The sequence below is a fragment of the Euprymna scolopes genome, chromosome 36 (assembly GCF_053919585.1).
Source record: "Euprymna scolopes isolate OS-2025 chromosome 36, ASM5391958v1, whole genome shotgun sequence".
Lineage (NCBI taxonomy): Eukaryota > Metazoa > Mollusca > Cephalopoda > Sepiida > Sepiolidae > Euprymna > Euprymna scolopes.
In genome coordinates, this window is record NC_136517.1 from 74,670,972 (window position 1) to 74,683,471 (window position 12,500).

The 12,500-nt window shown below is 33.3% G+C and overlaps 1 protein-coding gene across 1 annotated transcript in view; it reads left to right on the forward strand.

Annotated features, from left to right (window-relative positions):
- The window catches only part of LOC145260607 (L-asparaginase-like), a 170,751-nt gene that overhangs the window by 88,367 nt on the left and 69,884 nt on the right, over window positions 1–12,500 (forward strand). Inside the window, exon 4 of the mRNA XM_080118902.1 lies at window positions 12,312–12,437. Within this exon, the coding sequence (XP_079975028.1) occupies window positions 12,312–12,437 (126 nt within the window). The remainder of the gene's footprint in view (window positions 1–12,311; window positions 12,438–12,500) is intronic.

Genomic DNA, 12,500 nt, shown 5'->3' on the forward strand with positions numbered 1-12,500 from the left:
TAACTGATTATAAATATTACACATGAATATTTCTACATTGGCTCTTTTCATCTTTGAGGGTCAGCCATTTTTTTTTCCTGAAAACTTACTGCCTGCCGGCACCAGTTTGAACTCTTCGGAATGTGACACTCCTTGTAAGTACTTACACTTGTCATTATCGTTATCAAACATTTTCCCCCGCATTTTGCAGAATAAATCTTTCACTGTTAACTATCTCCTAGATCTCCTATCACTCACTAGTTTGTTTAGCTGATCCCTTTTTCTGCACCCTCCCACCATACTTTCTAGACAAGAAAACTAAATGCACGTCGACTGTCAAAATACTACCATCTCTTAGTGTGATGCTTTGTACAGTTATTTTTTTTTTCACGGGCATCACCACTTATCAAGGCCTGGAGGCCACTCGAGGATAAGGCTTAATGGGTATACACTAGTCAACGTGATTATAGCGTAGTAAACATAAGTAGTGGGAATTTTGTAAATTGGATTACTTAGGGGGGGGGCTGTTCATCAAGAATTTGTTTACGTTGGACTTGAAGACAATCAGATTATAGTCAGTTGGAAAGCAGGCAATCGGAAGAGAGTTCAACAGGCGTGCAGTTCTAAGAAAGAAGCATTGTTCATGGAGTCCATATTTAGGTTTAGGCACAGATAAAGAGTGTGGGAAATTATTGATAGTGGTTTTAGGCGATTATGCAGTATAGTTTAAGGAAAAAGGGATGAAAAAAATTCAACAAATAATTGTTACCAAACACAACAAAAATTACTTTTCTCCCCATACTCGTATATTTTGTTGCATTTTTAATTCTTTGAAGTTGTTTATATTTCAATTTAATTGTTTGTTTAAATACTATCTGGTTACAGCTAAATTTCAACATGGCTGCCGAATGGGTTTCCCGAAATCAGCAAAGGTGGATTTTTCGTCTTTTTTTGGTGAAAAAAAGAAAACAAACAACTATACAAAAAATAGCTGTTACCAAATTCAATAAAAGTTACTTTTCTATCTATGAACGTACATTGTGTGTGTGTGTGTGTGTGTGTGTGTGTGTGTGTGTGTGTGTGTGTGTGTGTGTGTGTGTGAGAGAGAGAGAGAGAGAGAGAGAGAGAGAGAGAGAGAGAGAGAGATGAGTCATTGTTGGGTCAGCAATGTTGAAATTTACATTTGGTTAGAGTTATATTTCAACATTGCTGACTCAAGTTTCCCCGAAATAACCGAAGTCAAATAACTTATTCTTTTCGTCAGTTTTTCATTTTAATTCAGCAAAAAAGTAAATTTTATTACGTTTGTAACAGCTATTTGTTGTTTATTTATTTGTTTGTTGTTGCTGTTTTTTGTTGTTGTCTGTTTATTTGTTTTTTGTTTCATACAAAAAAGACGAAAAACCTATCGATCAATCTTTGGTGATTTCGGAAAATCCATCCGGCAGACAGGTTGAATTTTGGGTGTAACCAGATGGAATTTTAACAAAAAAATTAAATTGAAATAAAAACTGCTTCAAAGACTTTAAAAAACACACACACACACACACACACACACACACACACACACACACACACACACACACACACACACACACTTTGCTAACCAGCAAAATTATAATTTGTCTATGAATATTATTTTGTTAACTACTTTCCTCTGGGATAACAGCCATTTTTGAAACTTCACGGATTAAGGAAAATTTTAAGTTTTTCAATTTGCATTCTTTGTAATAATAAAGTTTAAATTTAATTCCTTATTCAAATAAGCATTATTTTAATGTTGCTACACAATTACTATCATGTTTCGATTCAGTTGGTTATAACAATAACCAACCGATGATAGATGCGGGCGATAGAAAAAGGTTCTTTTTCTTTTAAAAATATGACTTTTTGAAAGAAGGATAACAAAAATTTTATTTTACTGTTGCCTGATGAGAGTTGGTTGTTTATTGTCATAACCAATTGAAATAAAAAATGATTTTAATTGTGTAGTGACATTAAAATAATGTTTATTTGAATATGATTAAAGGTACACCTTGCTCTTTATTGGTTTTTATCTTTGAATATAATGCATTTCTTGCATTGGCAAATTATTTAACTTTTCAATATAATATTCGACCTCCATTTTTTTTTTTTACTCGATTTTTCTTGAGTCGTTTCTTAGATACATAAAAATCTTCGCTTATAAACGTTACTTAATGATAGCGACCCAATAAACTATAGTAATCCATACAATGTATTGGTTACTATAGTTTATTGGGTCGCCATCACTAAGTTATATATATATATATATATATATATATATATATATATATATATATATATATATATATATATATATATTCCTAAAAATTAAAAAAAAAATTTTTTAATTAAAAAAAAAAAAAAAAAATGAGCTTCGAGGCGGAGCCAATATTAACCATATGTATCGCTTGAAAAAACAACAATAACAATATATATATATATATATATATATATATATATATATATATATATATATATATATAAAATACAGACAATTACCACTAAGTTTATACATGGTGATTAAGTGTTGTTTTCAAAAAATATTAAAGATGAGACTTGTTTTATGAGTTCCTTATCATTCATGATTTAACAGAAGCTTAGTGTGTTAGAATCTATTATTTTTTCTTGTGGTTCTACATCCGAAATGACCTAACCTGAAAACAGTTCCTAAGCACATAAGCCCCCCCCCCCCGGTGACTAGCTTAGGTTGAACTCAAAAAGCCACATTAAAATCATATTAACAAATTTTACGTTTTACTATTTACGTATGTGAAATTAAAGCACGACAAATGTACGACAAAGTACGATAACTACTCCTGCTGATTCTTTATTCGTGATAGTTAGGCACGACAAATGTATTCACGACAAATTAAGGCACGACAAATTGCTCCTGCTTTTTTTTTGTTGTTTCTGCTAAAAATTTGTAAAAAATAAATAAGTTTTTTTTTCAGACTTAAATAATATCAAGTCAAACATAAAACTTAAAATAGAAAACAAGTATTTGTTTACTCTTTTTTAAATCATTGATGTTTTTTGATAGTAAGTGTCTTTTTTTAATGGTAAAAGTTCTTTTTTTAATGGTAAAAGTGCATTAAAAAATTGATAATGAAAAGTAAACATATGAACAAATTATTTTATTCTCCCAAATCTTCGCCTGTTAACCCGAAAAAATAAAAGCAAACATTTTTACAAATAAATAGTTTTTTACAGCGATTCTTAGTGAAAAAAAAAAAAAAAAACAGCATTCCAAGCTGTCTAAATTTAAATTGGTTACTTTTTCTTGTTCTTGGCATGAGAATCCCAGGTTGCTCGAATGTCATGCTTTGTCGTACATTTGCTGTGCCGTAATTTATCACACATAACAAGTAAAATTTTGCTGATTTTCTCTTAAAAGCTCCATCTTACAAAACTAAATCGCTGTGTCATATTTTAGTATTTTCGTTTGCCTTTTTTTTTAACACAGGAATCACTACTTATTAAGGCCCGGAGGACACTCGAGGATAAGGGTTAATGGGTATACATTAGTTAATGTGATTATACCATAGTAAACATAAGTAGTGGGAATTTTGTAAATTGGATAACTCAAGGAGATGGTTCATCAAGAACTTGTTTACGTTGGACTTGAAGACAATCAGATTGTAGTGAGATGGAAAGCAGGCAATCTGAAGAGAGTTCCATAGACGTGAAATTCTAAGAAAGAAGCTTTGTTTGTGGAATATTAAATTCTAGATTTACATTGGGACTCTTTATTTTTTAATTTTGAATTGGTGTCTTTAATTTTGAATTGGTCTCTCCCCTTTTTTACTTAAAAAATTTCTTGCAAGAAAATCTTTACAATTTGCAAAAAAAATAATCCCATGAATTAATGTTATTTGATTCGTCTTTGTTTTTTTGTTTTTTTTTTACTTGGGAGTCACTATTCACCAAAAAGCCACTCGAGGATAAGTGTTAATGAATGTAAAGTGTAGTAATCGTTAATGGTGTAAATTGGGAAGAATTTGATTATTTATGAGAATGGCTCAACAAGAACTTGTTTACATTGGATTTGAAGGCTACCATGTTGTATTCAACTGGGAAGCAGGACAGCTGAACAGTGTTCCATAGGCAGGCAGTTCTGGGAAAGAAGTTTTCTCCATGGAATCTGCATTTGGATTTCGGCACAGATAGAGAGTGTGGGAAATCGTATATAGTGGTTGTAGCTAATCGAGTGTTTTTTGTGAAAGTTTGGTAAGAGGAACCATGGATTGAATTTCAGTCAAGCACTTGCCATGAAAATAATGATAGAGCAGACATGCTCGCAACGTTTCTTCTGTGGGAAAGAGATTGCAGGAAAGAGAAAAGGCCAATCCCAGAAGCTTGTCAAGACATGGAGCTTCCCCAAAACGAGAGCCATTCATTTCAATTGTGATGGGATCAGAGCGATTATGATGAAAGGAGATAAGCTTGGTTTTCGAATATTAAAATTAACCAGCCACCTTTTACCCCATTGTATCACGTTCTCAAGGTCAGAAGAGAGAAAATCAGAAAGATCTTAGTCATTGCTGGCCTTTGAAGTGTTGCCATAGATTGTGGTGTCATTTGCATAAATGTCTACGAATGATTTAAGAATGTGATTTGGGAGATCATTGATGAAATCAAGAAGAGAGTTGGGCCCAGGATGAAACCTTGAAGGACACTAGCATTAATACTATGAGTTTCTAATTTCTGCCCATCAACAGCCATTGATGAATTTGTGCTGACTCTTTCCACCCTCTTATGGTTGATTCAGCGCAATGAAACCGCTGGTATGACCTTGAAATATGTATATATAGTGTCATAATAAATATTGTATCTTCAGCTCTCATATCCACGATCGAGCACTTTATTGGGTTTTTTTATCGCCTCGTGACATGCTATATATATATATATATTGTTATAAGAAAAAAACTATAACCCCCCCTCTTCCTTTCATGTCATGATAAATGTATGTATTAGTCAAGCAGACACCCCATCCCCAACCTCCCTCTCCCTCCATCCACCCACACAAAGGAAATCACAGAGACAAGATCCCCCGCCTCATCTCCACCGCCTTTCGACAAGATGGCAAACATAACGGATGTAAACCAGACATAAACCCCAACCCACCCATCTCAGAAGGGAACACGTGGAAATAAAAAAACTTGAGCGGGAAATTTAGTTGGGCTACGAACGACCAGGGGAACACTGGTTAAAAATGAGTGCCCCAAAGAAAATGGGGTTAGCACCAGCATAGAAAGACGCATAGGTGAGATATAGTTCATTCAACTCGGATCGGCGGATCACCATCGGACCGAAAAGGGAAACCAACTCAAAGCTTGGATATACCTTGGCCGAATGTTATTCTTGGAGATGAATGTCCCTCCAATGGAGAATCTTATGCTAACAATCACTCGTCAGGAATCAGGAATAAAAAAAAAAAAAAGAAAACGGTGATGAAGAAGAAAAGACATTTGTGTTAACGATGCTCGTTGGAACCGGACAATTATCAAGAAGCTGAGTATTTATCAATTTTCATTCACTCCAATCCGCCCAATCCGCTCCCATGTCTCTATGCTAAAATATCATTCATGTTGTGTATAAATTGACTTTTTGCCGTGTGCAATGAAAGAAGAAATATGTGACTGTCTGATTCTAAATAATAACTGCGACTAAATTTTTCTTTTCATTCAAAAAAAAAAAAAAAGAAAAGGAGGGTGAAAGAGACAATATAGCCCCATGAACAAACTTTCTTATCGCCCCCCCCCCCCATCTCGACTCATAATGTTGTCTGTACCCCCATTTGCATTATTGTTGTTTTATTATTTTTTTTTTTGCATTCACGTGTATTACACTCATGTAAATAAATGTATTTTTAGTATGTTCATACCCGATTGTGTCATCGTCGTTCTTATTGCCTTATTCTAATTATTAACTGTGAATGTCGTTAAGGTGTTTCATGACGATAATGCTGGTTCGAACCTTGGCAAGTGCCATTTGGTTGTAATATCGTCATAACCGGCACGCTGCATATTTTTATATATTTTTTTATTTTACAACTTGCATTTGGAAGGAGAATTTCACTTGAGATTCCTAACTCTGGGCTATCGACACACGGGATTCCAATCTGAGATCCCAACACACGTCAAACCCCTGGGTTAGACCCAAAACCGTTACAATATATATATATATATATATATATATATATATATATATATATATATATATATATATATATATAACTGACTTTGTATGTGGAACAGTCTCTCTGCTCTCCTTTAACAATTGCAAGACGCCTCTCCAACCGCCTATATCCATGACAAATAACACCCTACCTGAGAATTCCACCTTCAAACTCCTCAGCCTAACATTTGCAGGCAATATGAACTGGAACAAATACATAGAGGACATTGCAAAGGCTGCTGCAAAGAAGGTGGGGATCCCTCTATGGAGCTAGAAGACTACTCACACCTGAGAGTATCTTGTACCTCTACAAGACCACCATTCGCCATGCATGGAGTATTGTTTCCACATTTGGACTGGTGCATCTACCACTAGTCTCTCCCTTTTACATAAAGTTCAAAAAAGAGTTGTCAATCTAGTTGGTTCCACTTTATCAACTAAGCTCCAGCCCCTGTCCCATCGCCGCAATGTTGCATCTCTGTGCTTGTTTTACAAATATCTTAATGGAATGTGTTCTGATGAACTCGTTGCACTTGTACCCCCTCAACATACATATCCCTGACAAACCCGCTTTGCAATAAGATCTCACCTCTTTACTGTTGATGTCCCTAAATGCCAGAAACCTTTCTATCCTAACAGTTTCTTCCCTTGAACAGCTAGACTTTGGAATTCCCTTCCTGCTGCCTGCTTCCCTGGCTGTACTGATATGCAGAAGTTTAAATGTAACATAAACAAATATCTTGTTAATCTTTCCTAGACATGACCCCAAATAGTAGCCCCTTATGTCCAAGTGGCGATATGCTTTGTAAGAGGTGACCATGAGAAAAAGAAAAAAAAAATTTTGGTCTATGGACTTGAAACTTGATTTGTGGGATATTTGGACCTGTGTTACAAGTTTTATTTGGTTTTGAGATGGAAAATGTAACTAGCAGGAGTAAAATCTAAAAAATTGGAACTTTGCATGGCACATAAGTCGGCTTAATTTGTATCTTCCAAGCATGTCCAAATATACATTTATATGTTTAATTGGATTAATTTTTAAAAGTTTTGATATCCATGTGTCCTTAGGTCATATGGTAGCAAATACAGTTAGAGAGCTAAATATTTTGGTTTCGATTTAAGCTGATGGCACTCAAATCATATTTTTGTTTTAACTTTTGAAATAACTACTATATATTGGGTACAATATAATAATCGATAGAGAATTGGCCCTATAATAATAAATATGAAATCTACATAAATTAAAATATCATATTTAAACGTATTTTACAATGGGGCAACGCCGGGTAGCCTGCTAGTATTTATATAAATGTGTTTGTCCAAAATTTGTTGTCTTGAGCATTTTGAGCTGAAACCTTTCATTATTTGACACATGAGCTCAGCTGAATCGTTATCAATTCACATCTAAATCAAATTTATTATCCAAAGATTGAAAACAATTCATCCCAATTTTCCGTTTCATTTGACCTTTTAGTTTTGGTTTTGTGATTTTATTTGGAAATTTGAATATTGGTGAGACGACAACACCTATGAAAGGCAATAAATTACTGAGGATACAGTTAAGAGACTAAACATTTCATTCCCCTCATGATTAACTATCTGACGAAGGCCAGAGCAATAGTTGGCCGAAACGTCATGAAACAACAACTATGAAGATGAGAATAACAGTCAGCAAATAAATAAATTATACAAATTACTCATCTCAAATAAATTATACAAATTACTCATCTCAAATAAATTATACAAATTACTCATCTCAAATAAATTATACAAATTACTCATCTCAAATAAATTATACAAATTATTCATCTCAAATAAATTATACAAATTACTCATCTCAAATAAATTATACAAATTACTCATCTCAAATAAATTATACAAATTACTCATCTCAAATAAATTATACAAATTACTCATCTCAAATAAATTATACAAATTACTCATCCCAAATAAATTATACAAATTACTCATCTCAAATAAATTATACAAATTACTCATCTCAAATAAATTATACAAATTACTCATCTCAAATAAATTATACAAATTACTCATCTCAAATAAATTATACAAATTACTCATCCCAAATAAATTATACAAATTACTCATCTCAAATAAATTATACAAATTACTCATCCCAAATAAATTATACAAATTACTCATCACAAATAAATTATACAAATTACTCATCTCAAATAAATTATACAAATTACTCATCTCAAATAAATTATACAAATTACTCATCCCAAATAAATTATACAAATTACTCATCTCAAATAAATTATACAAATTACTCATCTCAAATAAATTATACAAATTACTCATCCCAAATAAATTATACAAATTACTCATCTCAAATAAATTATACAAATTACTCATCTCAAATAAATTATACAAATTACTCATCTCAAATAAATTATACAAATTACTCATCTCAAATAAATTATACAAATTACTCATCCCAAATAAATTATACAAATTACTCATCCCAAATAATTTATACAAATTACTCATCTCAAATAAATTATACAAATTACTCATCTCAAATAAATTATACAAATTACTCATCCCAAATAAATTATACAAATTACTCATCCCAAATAAATTATACAAATTACTCATCCCAAATAAATTATACAAATTACTCATCTCAAATAAATTATACAAATTACTCATCTCAAATAAATTATACAAATTATTCATCTCAAATAAATTATACAAATTACTCATCTCAAATAAATTATACAAATTACTCATCTCAAATAATTCCAATAAAAAAAGAATATACCATTCGGTATGTACCGACTATGGAAGACCAGATAAGAACAAAAAACCTGGATTTATAAAACCAAAAATCCAATTTTGATCGCCCGTGGTGCAGTGGATAGAAGTGTTGAATCTCTATGGTTCCAGGTGAGCATTGTCTGAAGATATCGGTTTCAATCCTACCCAAAGTTGGCCAGAGGATTAGTTGGCCAAAACATGGTGATATGACAACAACTATGGAAGGCAATAATTACTTAGGATACAGTTGAGAGACTAAGCATTCCTTTCCCATCGTGGTTAACCACCTGATGAAGGCCAGAGGATAAGTTGGCCGAAACATGGTGAAACAACAACTACAACTACAAAGATGAGGATAACAGTCTGCAAATAAAAAAAATATACAAATTACTCATCTCAAAAGATTCCAATAATTGAAATTTGAAGTTTGTTAGTTCATTTTAGTAATTTGTTGTTGGCTTCCTTTCTCCTCTGCCCTTTCCTCCACCACTGTCCTCTTCCTTTCCTTTCCAATGTAGCACTACCAAGACACAAGAGATTGTCTTTTCGCACAATACATTTCACGTTTTCTTTTTTTTTTTTCCAGTCTTTTGTTTCTTCTATTGCATTATAGACATTAGCAAGTTTGATTGTGCAGTATAGTTAACAAGAAACAAAGGGAGAGAAAAAGAAACAGAAAAAAAAAATTGTCACCAAATGATATAAAATATAACATTATATCGATCTGTTAGTTTTACACTTTGAAGGACAATTTTTTTGTTTTCATTTTTAAAGATTTACAAGGGCGATAATTCAAGTAATTTGCAGTTGTATTTTTCAGTTGCCCACACTGAAAATTAAGCCTTAAACCTTTAGGAGAATATCACTTTTACAATTGATTTTTCCAAATACTTTAACTACTGCGCCATGGATCCTTGCAGACAGTTCTAGTACAAATTTTGGGAGTCTTAAACCTAATTATTTCTAGTTATAAATATCACTATTTATTCAAAAATTCTATCCAAATTTCTGAGTTTAACAATATACACCTGAAAGAGGTCGGAGGTTATATCGACTGAAACTTTGTGAAAATTACACGCAAGATGAGAACCATAGACTGATGAATCCAAAGAATACGAGTAAGTTTTTCTATTTCAAAATTTGGTTTGTTACTTTAACTTAACCGATTTTGTCAAAAAAAAAAAAAAAATGGCGGTCGAATTTTTCTTTTTAAGTGATTGTTTATTTCAAGCTTAAAAATACAAACAAAAAAGGGTTTATGTTATCACTAATCGGGGACGATTTCCAATCAGATCAGGATACATATATTTAGCTTTTGATATCTTTTAAGCCTGAAATAACCGACCATTAAAAATGAAACATTCAAAACCATTTTTTAAAATCAGTTATGTGAATATAACGAGATAAATTTTGAAATAACAAAACTTATTGTAATCTAAAAAGAAAAACGAAATTGCCAGAACGCCCACGAAATTCATGTTATTAGCACGACTTGACTTTGACACGTTTTCTTTGCTGCTAAACACGTGACACATATATAGCCAGACAGAGCTAACCCTGGGCAAATGGCCAAACACAGCTAACAATCGACACATGGCCAGATACAGCCACTCCTTGACACACAGCCAGCCCTCCATATACAAACAGACGCAACTTCCCTCCATACATGGCTAGACACAACCAGTTGCCGATACACAGCCAGTCACAGCCAGCCCTTGATACATGGCCAAACACAGCCAGCCCTTGATACATGGCCATACACAACCACCCTTTAATACACGGCCAGACGCAGTCAGCTCTCAGTACACAACTAGACACTCGATACATGATTTGACACAACTAGCCCTTCATATCCTTGTTGACTTTCAAACACAAAAAACTCTGACTTTTATCTGGCAAAAAAAGTTTCAGTTCATATTGATGTCCAAACACTGCATTTGGCATTTGTGCATTGGCAAATATACTTGTTATTGCATTTCGTTTTGTAATCTTGCACATCGGTTGACATGTTCTGCAACTTTTTTTTGGGGGGGGGGGCGGGGTTACAAGTTTTCTCTCCTGACAGAATTCAACAATTCCTTCTGGAGACCGTAGTAGTAATTCTTCTAATGCACTCACCTCCAAAAGACAGAAAGTCTGTTCTGTTTGCTGTCAATTCAAAGGGGTTAGGAGAGGAAGAAGAAGAAGAAGCAATAAGCATGGTTGGTTTTATGGGGAAAAGGGTGAGACTAACCGTGAGAATTTCCGAGATTTGAGTGGAATAAAAGACCGAATTTGGACAGATAGGCGACAGTGCTTTTGCTCGAGCAGAGGCAACGGTGAGAGGAGAAGAAAGTCCCTCCATAAAAAAGTTTCGACTCAAAATGAGAAAGAAAGTGAGGCTCAAGGACCCAGCAGTTTTCAGAGACTGAATCTTCTGTCCCAACTCAATTGAATATTCATGATCGCTTTAATTAATTTTCTCAACTTGTTGATTTTTACGCTTTATTCAATCTGAGATTGATTGACAATTGCCATCTGCTGCAAACTGATCAGCCAAGAATTTTAGCATATTCCGGCAGTTTATATAAACTGCCGGAATATGCAGTCAAAAAGTTGTTTTCAGCATGGGTCACAAACTGCACTACTAGCAAGAAATATTTCTTTTCTTTCAAAAATAATTCATCAAAATAGACGATCAAAGAGAAAAGTATACTTGGTTACAACTTTTGATTGTGAAATCAGAAATGAATGGTTTTTATAGCGATTTTTATGTAAAAATAGTCACTCATTATATCTTAGGAAGGATTTTTTTCGGGTGGGGATGGGGTAATAATCTGTATTCTCCATTTTTTAAAAATTATTAACACAAAAAAATCAAACTGTTTTTTGTAATTGGAAATTCTATTTTTATTACAAATAATCAGATAAAACTTTTTGTTATAGAGGCGTTCTGTTTTTTACTGAATGGATTTTCCGGGAATACTCTGGTTGCCCCCCTGCGGGTGTCTTTCGGATTAAAATGGCTAAAATTGACACTTTTGTGCTTATTAAAAAAATTGATGCTTTGGATTTTTATAAAACTTCCTGAAACGTTGTAACTAACTGATTTCTATATAATTTTGTTTGTCTATAGTTTGTGATAACTCTTGGGTGTGCCCCAGGGGCTCTTTTAGGGCTAATAAAACACTCCATTTTTGGGACTCAATGTTGAACTTAGTCATTTTTTTATGCCTCCTTCACTGTGCACTCTCGGGGGACCATGCATGCTTCACTTGTTTTTACTGTTTTGCTGATTATTATAAATCACCCGTGACATTTGTTGCAGTGAATTATATTAATGTATTTTTTTTTTCTTTAAATTACAACAGAAAGAATATGACAATTTTGATGGTTTTGTTGTGCTTCATGGTACTGACACAATGGCCTATACTGCATCAGCACTGTCTTTTATTTGTCATAACCTTGGCAAACCAATCATTCTCACCGGATCTCAGGTTGGTATTGCTTTTATCTTCTTTGTTTCTATTGAAAGTATGAAGAGATACGCCGCTGCTCCT